The following is a 20,643-nucleotide window of genomic DNA, read 5'->3' as shown; positions in this document are numbered from 1 at the left end:
CTGGAGGAATTTTTCTTTAGCTTTAAAAGCTAATAGTTTTAAAAGGATGTATCTCAGAGTTGATTGTCCTAGGTCAATTTTCCAAGGCACTCTGTGGGCCCTTTCAATATATAGATTCACATTTTCTTTCTTGGACTACAGTTATGTGTTTGTTCTACCCTTTGTTTTGTTTTTCTCCTTCAGACACTCCAATTATACGTATGTTATTTCTTCTTTGCCTGTCTTCTATTTCAATTATTTTCTCTCTGACCATTTTTACTTCTATCTCTAGCTTATTTTCATTCTCCTGATTGTTTTCCTGCCTTTACACTCATTATTACATTTTCATTTCAGGTTATTCTCTCCAGCATGATGCAATTTAGTCTTGATTTCTGAGATAATTTTGTCTTTTTAAAAAAATTCCATTTTTATTTTAAAGTTTGAATTTTTTTGATTTAATGTTGAGGCTATTTACTTTAGTTTATAGTGCAGCTTTTGTTTCATGTTTTTTTGGGAGAGAAGAGAAGGAATATTTTAATCTTCACTTTCTATTTTCTCCTTATAGTACCTTCTCAGGTATTTAATATATTTTAATTTCTTCAGCTCATGGATTTGAGTGATTTACAAAATTTATAATTCAAGGGCATTCTGTTTTGTCAGTAGAGCAATGTGCAGATGATTTTATTTTAGTTTTTGGTTGTGGGGAAAGAGTGGGTTGTATTCTGGTTTTCTGGTTCTTTTTGTCTTGCAGGGCCTTAAATTTTCACCAGTTGCTCTATTTTCCCTGTACCACCCAATGTTCAGATAATGTCTCTTCCTCCTTTTTAACCTTATTCCCCCCCCAAAAAAAGTGATACCATTTTGAAAACTTGTACGTTTAAGTCTCTTTCTTATAATCAGTGCTCTAATCTACCAGGACTTAAAAAAAATCACTTTAGCATTTAGAGATTAAGTAGCATTTAATCTAAAGATAAGACAGGAAGAAAATATGTTACCCAGTTTCTTAAAAATCAAAAATATTATAAAAATAGTTTTAGTAAAAGAAAGTATACCTTAATTTGAAAGATAATTGTGTGAAAATTCTTATCATCATCGAATACTGCTGATAAGCTTGGACCAAATCCACAAGTTTTTTCTTCCAATTTGTTGTTAATGTAAGGGCTGGTAAAAGCATCAAAATATGAATCAGGCACAAGATTAGGAACTGATAACACAGTGTTTTGGAAATGATTAATTGCGCCTGAAATACCATCCTGTTGGAGAGAAAAGCACAAACATAAATGTAAACACACACATGGTTATATTTGTAAAAAGTTTTGAATTTTCTAAACTGCTAAAATAAATAAGAATAACTCATTCAACAATGACAGGTACTGCGTTGACTCTGAATATATGACAAATTAGAAGACACAGCCCCTGTCTTCAGGAAATATGTTTTCTAATTGAAAGAGAGGTAGATAAGCAAAAAGTTGCAACACATTAAGATGAATATATTACATTCATTTGAAACATGAACAAAACACAGAAAAGTCATAAGGGAATGAAGGCCAAAGTATGCCTAAGAGAATCAGGGAAAGTTCAAAAGGTGGGTTAAAAGTTAATATTCTTTGAGCAGTAATTTCCATCCTAGATATCAATCCTAAGAGAAAAAATTAGATATGTAAACAATGATTCATGTGGAAGGGCACTCACTGAAGCATTAATTATAATAAAAATTAATTAGAAAAATACCTTAGTGTTCAAAAATAGAAGAATGGTTGTTATGGTATATTTATATGAATGGAAATTAGGCATCTCTTCAAAGATTGATTAATGACATGGGAAAAAGCTTATAATGTAATCTTAAGTTAAAAAAAGAGCAGGATGAAACTGGTGTATAACATCCCATTTTAAAAATGTATGTGTAAACTCTCATGGTAAGTTAGGTGTGCTGGTATATCAGTATGTACTAAAGCAAGATTGGAAAAAAAGTATAAAAATGTTAAAAGGTTGTTTCTATTTCTGACACATGGTATTACAGATGATTTTAATAATCTTTTTCTGTGTTTTTCAAGTTTGATGAGCACGAATTAATTTATAATTTATAATAATATATATCTAAATGATATAAAGGTACTTCTTGAGAAGAGTCTTAAAAGACGAGCAGGAGCTTGTCAAGTATACAAGATGGGAGTACAGTCCTTGTAAGTCATTATATGTGAGAGGCCCAAGGGGGGCTGGCAGGTCTGGGTGCTGGAGCATACGTGTCAGTGTGGAAAAATGCAGTCATGATGCAGTCGGCCCCTTCTTGAAAGGCCCTGTGAGTGATGTTGGGTTCCAGTGTTAGCCGGTGGTCTGGCATTCCCCAGATTGTGATCATGGACTACCCTGAGTTAAAAGGGCCCCAATGTCACATAAGTTTGGGAAGAAATCTCAGGTTAAACAGGATTTTCCATATTTTTTAATATGCAGATGCATATCACAAACCCTTTTCTCCTAGAATGCCTATCAACATCTCACAGAGCATCCTATAGACAGTGAAGAAATTTAATTTTAAGTGACATGATCAGATTTTCATATGGAATAATCTTGCAGTCAGCAATGTAGAAAATGGACTAGAAGGAAGAGGGGCAGGCAGGTCAGACGAGACTATCACAGCAGGCCAGGTAAGAGGTGATGAGGTTCTCATTGAGGGGAGGTGTAACTAAGGTCAACACACAGGACTCGCTGCCTTGATCTCCAAGAGGTAAGGGAGGATCTAGGTTGACTCCTGGATTGCTGGTTTGGGCATGTGGATACTGCCTTTCATTGAAATGGAGATATGGAATGAGGAGCAAGTTTTGGAAGAAGTTGATAAGTTCAATTTATTTTGGTGAGTTGGAGTGAATTGTGGAGATTTCCAGATGACTCCAAGTCTGAAGTCTAGAATAAAAGTACACGATGGAAATATTTATTTAAAGTCACCATTCTAGAAGTGGTAGTTGGAACAACAGGCACAGACACAAGCCCCCAGAGGAACATAAAAAATGTGAAGAGGAGGGAGCCTTTCAGGATCGCAACAGTCAAAGGTCAGACAAAAAAAGTGACTCCAAAATAGAGTACTGAAAAGGAAAAAATGTTGGCACAGGAGTAAAACCATGAGAAATTAAACCAAGGGGGAGTCTGTTTCCAGAGGCGGGAGCAGTAAATAGAGTCATATGCCACGGGAGGTCTATCAAACACAATAGGAAAGAAACGAACTGGAAAATGTATGTTGGATCAATTATTAGGAAACCATAGTTAACCCAAGAAAGAACAATGTCAGATGTCAAGATTTAGGTATATAATTTTCCTTTAGACGAAGCTGTATGTGTGTATGTGTGCTTGAAATGTTAAGACTAATGACCAAAATAAGAGTGAGAAAAAATAGAAAATTCATGAGTGATCCACTCATGGCAGTTTATACTGCCCTTGGCTAATTTGGGATTACATGAAGCAAAATTTTATGTGTGGTGTGAACACATGAACATGCTTGGCCTATGACTTCATGGGTAGGAATTAAAAACACCCTTGTGGGGAGTTGGACCCTACAACAGGAAATACGGAGAATGTTAAGGCTTTCAAGGCTTGTCACTTGGGGCTTAAGGAGAATAACCAGCTTCTTGCTGGAGAGAGCTTTCTTGCATCATCTGCTGCACAGAAACCTCTGCCTTCCACGTGAAGGCCAAGAGCCTTCTGGCCCAGAAGGGACATGAGAGCCCAGTGCCTCTCTGAGTGGGAGCTCCTGAACGAAGGTCCAACCACAGGGAACTCAGCAGTCTGCTTGTCCTTGTAAATAACCTAAAATAGCCTGATGATCTGATAAATTATGGAGTCATAGACTGCTGGAAGAGGAAGCAACCTTAAAACTCATCTGCCACCTCATCTCACAGATGCATAAACTGAACCCCAGAGAGGTAAGTGGTTTCCCCATAGGAGTAAAGTCAAGACTAGACTCTAGAGATTCTGAGTCAAGACTAGAATCTAGAGATCCTGACTACTAGTACTTCTGTACCACAATACACAGCTAAGGGCAGAAAATATAGACTCTGATTGGTTTATTAATCTATGCCTGTACCCAAGTGGGGAAGGCAGAACTCTAAGATGGCTCCCAAGATCCCCTCTCCCTGATTTACATGCCCTGTATAATTCCCTCCTCTTGAGTATGGGGGGATCTGCGAATGTGATGGGATGCCACAGCCATGATTATGTTATATTACAGGGAAAGCTGAAGGGACTTTGCAGATATAATTAGGTTGACTTTGAGTTAGTCCAAAAGGTGATTATCCAGGGTAGACCTGTCTGAATCAAGTGAAAGCCCTTAAAAGAGGGATTGGGCCCTTTTCAAAGGATATTCTCCAGCTGGTCTTGAAGAATAAAACACCCATATTGTAAACTGCTTATAGAGTTGGCCACATGAACTATAGGAACCATAGGTGGTTCCTAGGATCTAAGGGTTGTGCCCACTGGACTTCCCTCAAGAAACCAGGGACTTCAATCCCATAGCTGCTTAGAGATGAATTTTTTCAACAACCTGAGGGAACTTGGAAGTGGATCCTTCTCCATTCAAGCCTCTAAGGAGACCTCAGCCCAGACAATACCCGAAGGGCAGCCTGCATGGAGAGGCCCTGAAGCGGAGAAGAAGCTAAGCAGTGCCCAGATCTCTGACCCACGAGACTGAAGTAATAAATGGCTGTTGCTATAAGCTGCCAAATAGGTGGTAATTTGCTGCACAGCAGTAGATACCAAAACAACACTCAGATGCAACATACTTTAAAAGATTTCAAAAATGGTACTTACAACACAGTGATTTCTTGGAGGGATGCCTCTAGTCAATTTTACATTTTGTATAGCATATGTTTTCTTGGTGGTGTACCCTACTAAGCCCCTAGTCTGTCTCAAGTTAAAGAAAATATGCTAAACTTTAATGCAGATGCCATGCTGTGTGCAGAACAATGCTTTGTCTTTTCCTTACGATCATTTTGGAGAAGGGACAATAGCAACCCTGCCAATCATGTGACAGTAGAACAGTTGCTTCATTTTCCAAAAAGGTATTTATACATGGATGTTATATGAGGAAACACATACCAGAAAATCTTCCAAAGGAGGCTCAAAGAGCAGTGACTGGACTGTCAAAATCAGTTCTGTGACAAACATGGGAATGAGAGATTCATCTTCTTCCTGCTTCTCAAACACGGGGGCCCCCTGAAATGAACACTTCTGCAGTGTTATAAAGATATAAGTACCAAGGTCTAAAATAAAAAAAAACGCTGTATTACAGAAGGCACATAAACTTAAGCTTACACAATTAGCTGATGTTATAATGTTGGCATGTCTTTCAAAGAATACTACCATAGAAATTAAAAAATAAAGGCAAATATGGAAAGACTACATGACAGTGTAAAACTTCTCTCCTTGTAAAAACACTATCAACAAAGTGGAAAGGCAAACAACAAACTGGAAAAATATATCAGTAATGTATATAGTAATGCAGATAGAAGGTTGGTTATATTTAAATACAAATATACTTGATATAGTCAATAGAAATATATACTAATAACATCATAATTGATATTAAATAGAAAGATATTTAAATAGAAAAATGGGCAAAGGGCATAATCTGACATTTTTTAAAGGAAATATCAATCAACATCCTCCTCCTTCTCTTCCTCAAGATATTAATAGTTTATTCAGTAACATTTATTGAGTATTTACTGTGTGCCAGGCAGTGCTAACTATTCATGTAAATCCCACACCAATCATATGTAGCAGGTATCATTTTTATTCCCATGAGAAAACTATGATCTGGAGAAGGTAAGACATTTCATCAAGGACACACTGGTTTGTAAGTGGCAGATCAGAACTGACACCCAGGTCTTTCTCATCATGAGACCTATCCTCTTATCCCTGTACTGTGGTGACAGTTAAAGGAATATAACTTTGAAAGGTAGTGACATATTACTTTACATCCATCAGATGGACAAAGATTGAAATAAATGATAATATCTAGTGTGCATATGGCCAAAGGCTCCTTCTCAAACATTTCTAGGAAGATTGTAAAACGACACAAAACTTTCTAGAAAGTTATGCATCAGTTTCAAAAGCCTTAACAAGTGAGCATATTTCTGATCCAACAATTCCACATCTAGGAATTTCTTCTATGGGGAAGAATCAGAGATGTATGAAAAATGTATAGGCAAAGATATTCTTTGCAGCATTATTTGGACTAGTGAGAAAGTGATCAATAATAGAAAATTATTTACAAGATGTATAATACATTTTTATGTGAGAATGTTATATGGAAAAAATACATATTGACTTGGGAGATTTTTCATAATACATTGCTAAGTGGAAAAAGTAGGTGATAAAGCAGAAAGTAAAGTATGATTCTTTTCTTTCCCCCTTGGAAATAGTTAACTTGGTATAGCAGAGGATGCTTTCCTTTGTATACTTCTGTGTTTTTCAAATTTTCTGCACTTAGCATACATTACTTTTATAATTAGAAAGATAAATGTTACTTTCAAAATGTGGTAGTATTGAGGAAAAAAAGGAATTGAGAATAGGGAAGGAGAGAAAGTAATGAAAAGGAGTATGCAGTTAAAATTAAACTTTTGGAGAGAAGGAAAACTATGGCAAAGAGTGACAGGCCTTGAAACTGCATATTGGGTCTCCTGGGGGGATGCAGAGATATGAAGGTAGGAAGCTTGATGAAACCAGATATGCATGTTTTGCTAAGTTTTTAGGTATGTGTCATGGATGGAGCTGGGGAAAAGCTTACTGGGTTATCAGATAAGCTATGTTAGAATGCACAAATTTGTACTATTTAATCTCAAATATCTCACATTACTCTGTGTTTCTAAGATCAACATCCTCCTAAGAGGTTATTCACTGAAAGCACAAAGGTTTGTTCCCATGATTTGCTCCTTCTCGCCTCTAAACCATTGTTTATCTCTTTCATTTATACCACCTTCCCTGCTTCTCTCTGCCAGGTCATGCTCACGATGACCCCTGGACTGTAAGCTTCTTGGGGGCAAGTATTCTATCTATGCTTTTCATCACTGTGTACCTAATACCAAGCATAGGGATTGGTACATAGTAGATACTTAAGGAATATTTATTGAGTGAACACATGAGGAACCTTTAGCAAGTGCCTGTGAGAGAGACTGCAATATTCAGCACAATGGATGCTTTCTCTGCTATTAGATACTTGCTGATATGCTGATTTTCATTCTGTCATTTCATGTGTGTATGGTAGACTCTGATTATACTGTGAAATCCTCTAAGCATTTCTCCTATTTTTCCAGTACACAGAAAATAGCATAATTCACAGTGCATAGTAAGCACTCCTCAATAAATGTTGACCAATGAATTTTCTTAATTGTGTCTGAATATACCTTTTTATCAGCGACTTCAGGCTTCTCTTCTGTAATCCATTTCTGAATGACATCTGCTGAAGGTGTCCGTTTTAACTTGTCAGTGAGATAATTCAAAAGGGAGCTAGCAGAATTTACTGTTAGGACATGCATTGTGTTCTCAATTAGATAGTCATTTAGACGAATAAAGCTTGAAAAGAAAAAAAATACTACCCTCAGAATGGGAGAAAATATTTGCAAATGAAGCAACTGACAAAGGATCAATCTCCAAAATATACAAGCAGATCAATATCAAAACAAACAAACAACCCAATCCAAAAATGGGCAGAAGACCTAAATAGACATTTCTCCAAAGAAGACATACAGATGGCCAACAAACACATGAAAGGATGCTCAACATCACTAATCACTAGAGAAATGCAAATCAAAACTACAATGAGGTATCACCTCACATCAGTCAGAATGGCCATCATCAAAAAGTCTACAAACAATAAATGCTGGAGAGGGTGTGGAGAAAAGGGAATACTCTTGCACTGTTGGTGGGAATGTAAATTGATACAGCCACTATGGAGAACAGTATGGAGGTTCCTTAAAAAACTAAAAATAGAGCTACCATACAACCCAGCAATCCCACTACTGGGCATATACCCGGAGAAAACCACAATTCAAAAAGAGTCATGTACACTATTGTTCATTGCAGCACTATTTACAATAGCCAGGACATGAAAGCAACCTAAATGCCCACTGACAGACAAATGGATAAAGAAGATGTGGCATATATATACAATGGAATATTACTCAGCCATAAAAAGAAACAAAATTGAGTTATTTATCGTGAGGTGGATGGACCTCGAGTCTGTCATACAAAGTGAAGTAAACCAGAAAGAGAAAAAAAAAACACCATATACATATATATGGAATCTAACAAACAAATGAAGAAAAGGTTCTGAAGAACCTAGAGGCAGGACAGGAATAAAGACACAGCCGTAGAGAATGGACTTGAGGCCACGGGGAGGGGGAGGGGTAAGCTGGGACGAAGTGAGAGAGTGGCATGGACATATATACACTACTAAATGTAAAATAGATAGCTAGTGGGAAGCAGCCACATAGCACAGGAAGATCAGCTCAGTGCTTTGTGACCACCTAGAGGGGTGGGATAGGGAGGATGGGAGGGAGACGCAAGAGGGAGGGGATATGGGGATGTATGTATACATATAGCTGATTCACTTTGTGATACAGCAGAAACTAACACACAATTATAAAGAAATTATACTCCAATAAAGATGTAAAAAAAAAAAGATTAGGGATGGTGGTGGGGGAAGGAGTGGGTGTGACTATAAAGGGGTAGCATGAGGGAAATATTTACAGTGATAGAATAGTTTTGTATCTTGATTGTGGTGGTAGTTACACAAATCTACACATGTGATAAAATGATACACTGTACACCATACAATGTCAATCTTCTGGTTTTTATATTATATTTATAGTTATGTAAGATGTAACCACTGAGGGAAACTAAGTGAAGAGTACACAGGACCTCTCTGCACTTTGCAATTTCTTGCAAATCTATGATTATCTCAAAATTAAAAAAAAAATCAAACTGCCAGAGTTCAAATACAGGCTCTACTCTCCCTGTATGAACTTGGGCTTATTTAACTAATCTGTGCATCGTTTTGTCATCTGTAAAATGAGGACAACAGCATCCACCAAGTTATGGCAAGAAACAAAGAAAATAATACCTAAAAAAGGATGAACTCCTGATATGGAATGTGGATGAATCTCAAAAGCATGCTAAGTAAAAGACACAAGAGACTATATATTATATAGATCTGTTCATATGACATTTTGGAAAAAGCAAACACTATAGGGAAAGAAATCAAATCTTGGTTGCCTAGAGCTGGATATAAAGACAGGGGACTGAACACGTCTCTGAGTAATGCCTTTTGGTATAGTTTTGACTTCTGAAGTCATCCTGATATTCTACATATTCAGTAACATAAAAGTAAACCAACAAGGATGGGGGAAAACAACATTAAACTAAATGCAAACAAACCAAATCAATCCAATTAACTGTATTTCAAATGTCCAACATAACCAAACTGGGCAGGGCAGAGAGTAATCCAAATACTTTCACTATATGCTCTCAGTCTAGGGGTAAAAACAGCAAACAAATCCTAACTGTTTTTAGTAGGTAAATCCAAATTGAGGAGCATCTGAAAAAACAACTGGCCTGTATTCTTCAAAAATCTCACTACCATGAAAGACAAAGAAAAGCTAAAAAGTGTTGGTTAAGGAGATTAGAGACATGACAACTACATGATCTTGCACTGTAGCATTTCTTGGAGAGAAAAAAAAATGTCTTAAAGGACATTATTGGAACAGTTGACAAAAGTGAAATAATGTAACTGTAGATTAAAGTATTGAAATATAAAAAAAGAAAAACAATACTGCTTCAGTTTTCTATACTTACTACCTACTTTTGAAAGTGACTCTAATGAAAATATTTAAAATTTTAAATATCATAATTTCTCTTTGACCTTCCATTTATATTACAATATCAGAGATTAATTGTCCAGAACAGTTGTTCTTAGACATTCTTCACTTTAAAACACTAATATACTCAAACATATAGCATCAATTTAGCTAGGCATTCTAACCATTCAGTAGAATATTTAATGAGCAATATAGTTATGAAAAAAAGCACATAGCTCATTAGGGGCCATAAGATTTTTTTAAAAGATGCTTTAAAGAAGAAATCAGTAAATATATATCTGTGACTTACATTCTAATGGTAATAAAATCTTTGCTATTGAATAAATATTGTTTGAGAGCAATTGCTAACCCAAAGATGAAAATTTAATGTCTCCCTACTTGAGTGCTTAGAATGTAAACTGAGTCAGCAAGGTATTTGAAATAACTTTTTATGCTGCTTAAGTGGAGCCTGAGGGGTCTCTAGCCTATGATAGTGGCCTCAGGACTGCTTCACTGCCTTCTGTTGCAATACAGACATTATTACCAGATTATCTCACATATAAACTGGGGCACAATTAAGATTTGTTAAATGGTTGTAAAATGTGGACCAAGTTAGTGAGCACGGAGTAACAGTCATCAATGTTTTCTAGTGCCACATACAACTCTTCCGATAATGTTTGGTGATTTTGTTTGCAAGAGTTAGTTGCAGTGATGAGGTTTTAGAATGACGTGGAATCCAAACTCTGTGACAAGGGCAAGACCCAGTTGGGTAAGCAGGTGGAAGGTCCTGGTGAGATCCCGGAAAGTGGACTTTCTTCCCTGGTCTCCCCGTGGCAACCTGCCTTAGGAAGAGGGTGGAACTTTGTGTGGCCACGCAGCTGCCTGTAGCTCTTTAGGGACCAGACAGGTGGAGAAGACCCTCCAGATCCACTCAAGGAGGCCCACAAATCTCTGTGTGCCTGACTTCTCCTTACTACAGCCTGCCTAGTGCTCCTGACTGGGCTAGAGGGAAACAAAGCCTTAGTGATCAAAGAGGAGATCTTGGCCTTGGACATGCCCTCCACCTTCTCTGGCTGCTTTGCTAGTTGGCAGCTGGAAGGGCAGGCTTCTGGAGCCTGCATTCAGGTTACTGTGTCCTCCAAATCCCTTATCCTAGTGAATCCTGTGATGATGGCTTTAACTTTAATGAAACTTGAGAAGGATGAATGCTCTAGTTTTTCGTGAAAGAAATAATAACAATTTACCATGTTAGCCTCATGCAGTGATTCCTTTTGCTGGCCTGCTCTGTGTATGTCATTTTCTTGGAGTCTCCAGAAGTAGCCAACTCAATGAGACTTCCACTTTCTGGAATTTTACAGTGACCTAAGAACAACAGAAGACACAAAGACAAGAATTCTTGTGTAAAAACTCCATTTCTTTCAATATGGATTAAGAGACAAGTAAAATTCAAAAATGACAAAATGCTTTGGTTCATGAGCTATTTCAGACTTCAGAAAACAGCCCAGTTATCCAAACAAATTCCACATCAAAGGATTTCAACTTAACAAAAGACTAGACAGCTTACTAACATCTTCTTTAACAGGATCTGATCTCTGTCCCATGCCACCTCTTTCCAGGAACACATTTACCCTCCTTTTCTGCCTGCATAAAAGTATCCTTTAGAGTCCCTACCAGCTGGGGCCAATTCTGAGATCCATCCAGTCCCTTAATTTTAACAAACTTATTGTCTGTACTAGTAGGTTGGACGTACGTTTAAGCAGAGAAGCCCCGAGTCCACTATAAAATGCTTGTGAAATAAAGGTTCTGTAACTAGTTTAGAAATACTATACACAAGCAGGGGTAATGCAAGGAAGATGTGGTACTTACTGTTTTATCCCCTTCTACAATATACATTGAATTTATAATCTAACAAGCAAAGATTGGAAGAATTGAAAAATAGGGTCCTTATTTAAAATAGAAAAGTGGAATGAAAACGAATTAACATTTTGGAAAGCCAACACTTCTGATCTGTTGAAGTTCTTTCCCTTTCATACCCTCAATAAGTTCATATGTACAGTCATCAGGCATAAATCCTGCAGCACACAAAGCAACTCGACAAGCCTTTCTGACCACTTCTTTGGCCTTGTTTCGAAATTCTTCTAGGCGCTCTGTCACCTAGACATTGATAAATATGCATCATTAGTGGTACCAAAGTATCAGTTAATAGGGAAAAATAAAATCTTGAAACTTATAGACAAAGTTCCTCACCTCTTCTAGCCATACGGCTTGTGTAACTTTAAATTCTTGCAGAGTGTAGGTGTGATATTTCTCAATATAACAAAGTCCCATAAAACTCAATTGATAACACAATTCATTTATTTTAAGGAGAGCTGGTCGCAAATACTAAATGAAAATAGAAGTTTATCATTATTTAGTAAAAAAAACCCTTGCCTTTTAGAAGTATAAAAATATTGGGGAAGCAAGAATGGTAATTAAGGAAAATAAATAGCTCTATATGTTAATTTCAGCTACAGCTACAAAGTGCATACATTGAAAAGGGACAATTCTGAAATTTTGCTCTGAAAGTATTCTTTGAATTATCAGATTTAATTTGTCTGAATTCCTTTCTTTTCATTTTGAATACATGTCTTTTAACCATGAAATTGAGGGCAAGTAACAGAGGATGGGGCAATATCTTAAATTTCACTAGGTTTGGCTAATAGCTATTAAAAGATTCTTAGTGTTACCTTAGGACTTTACAATGTCCAGTCACCATGATAATGGATGGGCCCATCTATTGATCTAAGAGGTTATGATATAGAACAAAGACAAATTTTAACTTTAAAATTTCAGTGGGTAACAGTGTCTATTAAGAATCTACCTTGCATTGTTGGCTGGCAGAATGAGTGGAAGTATTTGTGGAATAATGTCACATAATATAATTTAATCTTCCTCTATGCCATCATCATAAATCAGGGTTTTAGGGTGGTGGCTTTGAAGGCACATGTTCCAAGATTATTTCTAGGTCATTCACCCTCACTTCTAATTTAATCAAAGGAGGAGCAATAACATTATATTTTTAAAAAGTTAACTTAAATTTATTTACATGTGACACTGGTTTAAGTGTTATATATAGTACACTCTTGGACTCTTTTCTAGGAGTTTCCAAAACACGACAACCAATAGTCATTCAGACCAACATGAAATAGTGTTTTAATTATTTTTTCTAAGTACAAATAAAGGGAAGTTATAATTAGTTTAAAGAGGGAAGAGATATGGGAACATGTATATGTATAACTGATTTACTTTGTTATAAAGCAGAAACTAACACACCATTGTAAAGCAATTATACTCCAATAAAGATGTTAAAAAAAGTCAATTGTATTGCTATATAGAATATGTGTGTATATATATATGTATATATATATGTGTATATATATATACACACTATTTATATATATTTATACATATATCATTTAGATATATTCCTTATATGTATTGTAGAACATATATGTGCATTGAATACACATATATGTATAGAATACATATATATACTCTATAATACATATATATTCTATATATATAAAATGAAAAATCCAAAGTGAAATTTAAGAAAACAATTACAATAGTATCAAAAATAATAAAATATTTGGGAGTAGGGCTTCCCTGGTGGCGCAGTGGTTGAGAGTCTGCCTGCCGATGCAGGGGACACCGGTTCATGCCCCAGTCCGGGAAGATCCCACATGCTGTGGAGCAGCTAGGCCTCTGAGCCATGGCCGCTGAGCCTGTGCTTCTGGAGCCTGTGCTCCGCAACGGGAGAGGCCAAAACAGTGGAGTAAATTTAACAAAAGAAATGTAAAATATATACTTTGAAAACTACAAAACATTGTTGAAAGAAATTGAAGAACATCTAAATAAATGGAAAAGGATTATATGTTCATAGACTAGAAAAGTTAATGCTGTTAAAATGGCAATTATTTCCTAAATTGATCTACAGATTTAAAGCATTCCCTATCAAAATCCTAACTAGCTTCCTTGCAGAAATTGACAAGCTGGTCTTAAAATTCATGTGGAAATTCAAGAGGCCCGGGGAAGTCACACTTCCTAATTTCAAAATTTCCTACTAAACTACAGTACTCAAGTTAGTGTGGTACTGGCATAAGGATAGATATAGATCAACAGAAAAAAATTGAGAGTGCAGAAATCCTCACATTTACAGGCAATTGCTGACAAGGGTGCCAGGACAATTCAAGGCAGAAAGAATAGTCTTTGCAACAAATGGTGCTGGGACAACTGGACAGCCACATGCAACAGGATGAAGGTGAACCCATACTTGATGCCATCAGCAAAAATTAACTTGAGATGGATTGAAGACCTAAATATAAGAGTTAAAACTATAGAACTATGAGAAGAAAATATAGGGGTAAATTTTTGTGACCTGAGATGAAGCAGTAGATTTTTATACCAAAAACACAAGCAGCAAAAGAAAAAAAATGGACAAAACAGACTTCATCAAAATTAAGAACTTTTGTGCTTCAAAGGATACCATCATGAAAGTGCAAAGACCCATAAAATGGGAGAAAAGTTTTGCCAATCATATATCTGATAAGGGATTTGTATCCAGAATATATAAAGAATTCTTACAACTCAATAGTAAAATACAGGTAACTTAATTAAAAATGGGCAAAGTATCTGAATAGACAGTTCTCCAGATAATATATACAAATGGCCAAAAGGCACATGAAAAGATGCTCACCATCATTAGTCATCAGGGTAATATAAATCAAAACCACAATGAAATGCCACTTCACAACCAGTAAGAAAAGCTATAATGAAAAATGCAGATGCAACAGTGAGAATATGGAGAAACTGAAGCCTTCATATGCTGTTGGTGGTAATGTAAAATTGTGCAGTGGCTTTGGAAAACTGTTTTGCAGTTCCTCAAAATGTTAAACACAGAGTTACTAATGACCTAGCAATTCCACTCCTAGGTATATACCCAAAGAAATAAAAACATATGTCTAGACTAAAACTTGTACACAAATGTTCATAGCAGCATTATTCATAATAGCCAAAAAGTGGAATAACCCAAATATCCATCAGTAGGTGGATGGATAAATAAAACATATATGTATACAAGTGAATATTATTTACTAATAAAAAGAAATGTCATGCTACAACATAGCATGTTGTATTCAAAATATTATGCTAAGTAAAATATTATGCTTCAAAATATTATGCTAAGTAAAATCTTATGCTTCAAAACATTTGCTAAGTAAAACATATTCAAAATATTATGCTAAGTAAAAAAGTCAGTCACCTTCAAATATTATGCTAAGTAAAGGGAAGCTTTCTACAAGTTAAAGAGAAGTTCTGCATATTTTTAGATGCAGAGGAAAAGTAGCCAAATGCCAGGAGAGGTAGAAAAAAGTGATATGAAACCTCTCCACCTCTGTTTGGGTGAAATCCTGAGAGATACACTCAAGGGGATAAAACGCAGTGAAGGTATGAGATTTTCAAGTTGAAGGTACAAGAGAGAACTCACCTTGTCACCACCATGTTTTTGTTGTTGTTTATTTGCTTTCAAATAAAGCTCAGTGGTTACAAACATCATTGTGTATCAGAATCATGCAGGGAACTTGTTAAGCTAGAATCTTTGGGTCCCATACATAGAGATTCTGATTCTGTGTTGGACCCAGAAATCTGGATTCTTAAGCATCCCAAGTGATTTTGATGCTGATGATCTAATCTTTCAAAAAGACTCTCATGTGTTTGTCTGTCCTGTGCAGAGTAGAGATGTGTAGTAGAGGAAAAGGCTTAGGTTTGAGAATGAAAATCTTGAATAGGTAGGAAAATGTAAATAAAAAGGATTTCTTAGTGGCACTGAGCACCAATAAGTTAAAATTCAGTATCATGGACCACATCTGCTACCTTCTAGAAGGGCCTTTAGTAGCAGATAGCTTTACACAGGGTGAGTTTTCTAGACACACACCAGGGCCACAGTGAGGTGTTTGTTCTTGCTTTTAGGTTGGTTTGATGATTGATGTTAATGAAATATCTGAAGTTAGTTACAGTTTCAAAGACAAGTTGAAGTCTCCCACTTTGTAGAGAATCACCTGAAGAATGTCCTAATTATATCTTAAGCTGTTGACAAAGAAAAAAGGAAAAACATTTTAAACCTTCAAAATATTATGCTAAGTAAAAAAGCCAGTCACAAAGGACCACATATTGTATGGTTCTATTTATATGAAATGTATAGATTAGGCACATCAAGAGAGAAAAGACATAGACTAGTAGTTGTCCAGAGCTGGGGCAGGGGTTGGTCTGGGGGAGTTGGGGAGAAATGGAGAGTGATGCTAATCACTCTTTTTGGAATGGTGGGAATGTTCTAAAATAGACTGTGGTGATGGTTGATCAATTCCATGAATATATTAAAAGCATTCAATTGTATACTTTAAAAGAATGAATTGTATGAATCATACTTCAATAAAGTTGTTATAAGGAAATGTGGGCACAGATGCCAATAAGGCTGGTTACTAAAAATAATCATAAAAAGAAAAATTTCAAGGACAGCTCCACATTTATCCCTTCAACATAGTCTAAAAGAATCAGCCCGCTTAATTAACTCACTGTAAATATAAGACTAGTGGTAAGTGTGTGGATAATGATAGCATCAAACAGATATTTAAACCAACACAATGGCTCGATTAGGTACATCAACCTAAGATTAAAATGATGAGAACTTTCTAGTCTGCTTGGGCTACATTAAAGAGAAAATATTGTCAAGACCAAAGCACTATTGGTATGAATAGTGAGCAGAGAGAATGACAATTCTCAGCACATTAAAAAAAGAGAAAAAGCCTTAAGAATTGAAACAGGTTAAATGCAAGAGGACCTATTTTACTTACCTAGGAATGAATTTATGAAATATATAGTGTCCAAGACATGGTAAAAGATGAAAGGTGGTAAAAAGGTAGTCAAATAGGTTCAAATGCTTGATAGATCCTTAGTGAAATTAGAGGTCTAGGGGTTGAGTTCGATGTCAAGAAGGATTAGAATCTTTTCCAAAACCCAGAACGCTTGATGGGATGGGGGACCTGAGATGGTACATCTTATATATCTGTTTTGCACTAACACCTATGTGAGCCGTATTCCTTGAATGTTCCTTTATTGTGTGACTGATGTCTTGATAATGATCTTTCAGATTACCATATACAAAGTGAACGAAATGACCAGTAAAAAGCAAACTTGAAGCTTCTGATGTGAGAGGGAGGTGACTCAGTGTCATAAAATAGACAGCTGAGGACACTGAGCATGAGAGTAATGGTGATTACAGCTCATTCCCAGGGGCCAAATAGAAAACTTCTACTGCAAGTCAAAATTCAAGGAGTGAGTAGAGAATTTAAATGTGGCCACATACGCTTTAATAGTTCTTTTTGCATGATAATCCCCTCCTCCAAAGTAAATATTAAAAATTTCCCTACTGTCTGAATCTATGATAGAAGAAAATGTATGAGACATTGGGAATTATTGGCCCATGAAAAGAAGCCCCCAAATTGTTTTGGACCATAAAGTCCAGAGTGTCTCAAAAATTAGAATTAGTAATAGGGCTTGCTGGCCTGCTCTATTCAAAAGGATATACAACTTTCCTGATCAACAAGAAAGGGGGTCATGAATCCAAACCTCTGAAGCTGCTTCTAAATAAAGGGGACCTGTGCAACTCTCTTGTTATACTTGAGTGTTTTGCAACCCTAGTTAAAATGTAGAAGAATAAAGATGCAGACATAGAGAATGGATTTGAGGACACTCGTGGAGGGGGGGTGAACGGTAAACTGGGACAAAGTGAGAGAGTGGCATGGACATATATACACCACCAAATGTAAAACAGATAGCTAGCGGGAAGCAGCTGCATAGCACAGGGAGATCAGCTCTGTGCTATGTGACAATCTAGAAGGGTGGGATAGGGAGGATGGGAGGGAGATGCAAGAAGGAGGGGATACGGGGATATATGTATACATATAGCTGATTCACTTTGTTCTACAGCAGAAACTAAGACAACACTGTAAAGCAATTATATTCCAATAAAGATGTAAAAAAAAGATGTAGAAATACATTAGATTGTCAGACTTTTAAGTGACAAACAGGATGAAAATTGTCAATTCTCTTGAAAGATGAAATCTTCTATTTCAGGGACAGTCTATACCAATACTTTGTTTTCCTGTGAGTAATTCTTTTAAAACATGATTAATAAATACGTACATGATTAACAATGAACAGATCTTTTTGTAGAGATTTTCGACATCCACTGATTTTTTTAGAGCGGACATTCTTCTTCCACAGGTTAAAAGCCTTCCATTTCCGGAAAAGTGAAAATACGGGAATCTTAGTGAGTTCTCTGTGATATAGATATTCTTGTTCCCATCGATCAATTTCGATAAATTCAATGTCATCATTATAAACATGTGTTACTGCATTTTTGCTAATAGTATAGTAGTCATTTTTACTGATGTTCTCATAATTCACAACCCTTTGAACAAATAAAAATTGGGGCAAGTGAATACAGTATTCAATACAAAATTAAGCAATTGCATTACTATTTTGTTTTTAAAAGATATAACATTTCTGGAAAACAAGTATTATTTAAAAATTAAAAAAAATTCTAACAGACTACTTTTAGATTGAATAAATTACTCAAGAAAAGGGAGCTGCTTTTTAACAACCGTTGGACTTATTATAGCTCTTAAGGATTTCACAACTGTTGTAATATGCTTGATAGTTTCAGTAATGTGATTTTTACAGAAACAAATCAATTATGGATTTTTATGAAAGCTACATGGAAATAAGTTTTTATTTATCTTTGATTCTTTAGAAACTATTCAATAATAATAGTGTAAAGAGTTTTACATTACCCAATATTGGCAGAATTATGAGAAAGATCAAAACAAGAAAATATGAATTAGATAAGATTAGAATCAAAACCCAGATTAAGCTTAAAAATGTCCAGTTTATCACATATCAAAATAATTGTTAACCAGAAATTGTTTATTTCATCAAGGGTATTCTTCAACCTCATCCATAATAAGAAATTGATCAAGTAAAGAAGAAAAGCAAGAATGGGATAAAAACAGGAGCAAGAATAGGAGTGGGAAACAAAGGAATGAGAATAGAAAGGGCTGATTCTCTAAAACTTCTTGAAATAAGAACTTAGACGGGAACACTCCAGTGAAAATCAACTATTTCCCACGTCTATTTTCTCTTACAGTCCTTAACTCTGCATTCTGAACCTGGAGTTCATGGCCCTTGAGCACAGCCTTCAGGTCATCTGTGAAATCCCTGAAATTGTTGTATGTAAACAAATTTACATACGTATGCATGGTAAATTTTTTAAGGGGTTGGAATAAGATCTCATATGCTTTGGGTCTGTTAATCAAAAAATGATGAACCATTGGCAAAAATCATTTTTAGGTTTTAACTTCTATTTTTGTTTTAATAACACTGAGTAAGAAAAATATTTTTAAAATTAGGGCGTACAGGACCAGAATGAAAGCAAACTCAAAGCAAGAGCTGTTCAAGTGAGCACACAAGGGAACTGGGGGAGCCGATGGTGCTGTGGAGTGGGGAGTCTGAAGGCCACTCTCCCAATTTAGTGCCGTAACAGAAGAACTTCAACTTGCTTAGCTCCTACCCGATGCCACTGCTGGACTCTTTGTCTGTGTTCTGGTTGACTCACGCCAGAAACATCTGGGAAAATGCCAGGTATTACCTGTTGCTGGTGAGGTGTATGGAAACTGTTTAAAATGTTTTTCCTTTTTTCTTTGTCAACAGCTTAAGATATAATTAGGACATTCTTCAGGTGATTCTCTACAAAGTGGGAGACTTCAACTTGTCTTTGAAACTGTAACTAACTTCAGATATTTCATTAACATCAATCATCAAACCAACCTAAAAGCAAGAACAAACACCTCACTGTGGCCCTGGTGTGTGTCTAGAAAACTCACCCTGTGTAAAGCTATCTGCTACTAAAGGCCCTTCTAGAAGGTAGCAGATGTGGTCCATGATACTGAATTTTAACTTATTGGTGCTCAGTGCCACTAAGAAATCCTTTTTATTTACATTTTCCTACCTATTCAAGATTTTCATTCTCAAACCTAAGCCTTTTCCTCTACTACACATCTCTACTCTGCACAGGACAGACAAACACATGAGAGTCTTTTTGAAAGATTAGATCATCAGCATCAAAATCACTTGGGATGCTTAAGAATCCAGATTTCTGGGTCCAACACAGAATCAGAATCTCTATGTATGGGACCCAAAGATTCTAGCTTAACAAGTTCCCTGCATGATTCTGATACACAATGATGTTTGTAACCACTGAGCTTTATTTGAAAGCAAATAAACAACAACAAAAACATGGTGGTGACAAGGTGAGTTCTCTCTTGTACCTTCAACTTGAAAATCTCATACCTTCACTGCGTTTTATCCCCTTGAGTGTATCTCTCAGGATTTCACCCAAACAGAGGTGGAGAGGTTTCATATCACTTTTTTCTACCTCTCCTGGCATTTGGCTACTTTTCCTCTGCATCTAAAAATATGCAGAACTTCTCTTTAACTTGTAGAAAGCTTCCCTTTAGTTTAAAGAAAGTTTTTTCTCAACCCTGCTGCCATTTAACTTAGAATCCCCTGTCTTCTTCCTTCTCTTAAACTTCCTTTATGATGGCCATATCCTCCCCATCTATTCCTCCTTAAAGTTTCTGAAAACTAGGCTTGTTCCTCACTACTCTAATGAAATGCTTCTCTTGAAGATCAGCAGGGGTTTCCTTCTAGCCCAATCCAGTTGGTAGGC

At 36.2% G+C, this 20,643-nt stretch overlaps 1 protein-coding gene across 1 annotated transcript in view; it reads right to left on the bottom strand.

Moving 5' to 3' along the window:
* The window catches only part of DNAH6 (dynein axonemal heavy chain 6), a 274,144-nt gene that overhangs the window by 221,197 nt on the left and 32,304 nt on the right, over nucleotides 1–20,643 (bottom strand). Inside the window, exons 5-11 of the mRNA XM_081255033.1 lie at nucleotides 18,060–18,327; nucleotides 12,069–12,203; nucleotides 11,855–11,975; nucleotides 11,066–11,183; nucleotides 7,371–7,539; nucleotides 5,065–5,181; nucleotides 1,032–1,232 (exon numbers count right to left, since the gene is read on the bottom strand). Of these exons, the coding sequence (XP_081111159.1) occupies nucleotides 1,032–1,232; nucleotides 5,065–5,181; nucleotides 7,371–7,539; nucleotides 11,066–11,183; nucleotides 11,855–11,975; nucleotides 12,069–12,203; nucleotides 18,060–18,327 (1,129 nt within the window). The remainder of the gene's footprint in view (nucleotides 1–1,031; nucleotides 1,233–5,064; nucleotides 5,182–7,370; nucleotides 7,540–11,065; nucleotides 11,184–11,854; nucleotides 11,976–12,068; nucleotides 12,204–18,059; nucleotides 18,328–20,643) is intronic.

Source organism: Mesoplodon bidens, assembly GCF_964165515.1.
Source record: "Mesoplodon bidens genome assembly, chromosome: 14".
NCBI classification, from domain to species: Eukaryota; Metazoa; Chordata; class Mammalia; order Artiodactyla; family Ziphiidae; genus Mesoplodon; species Mesoplodon bidens.
This window is presented reverse-complemented; position numbering and strand designations above follow the sequence as displayed.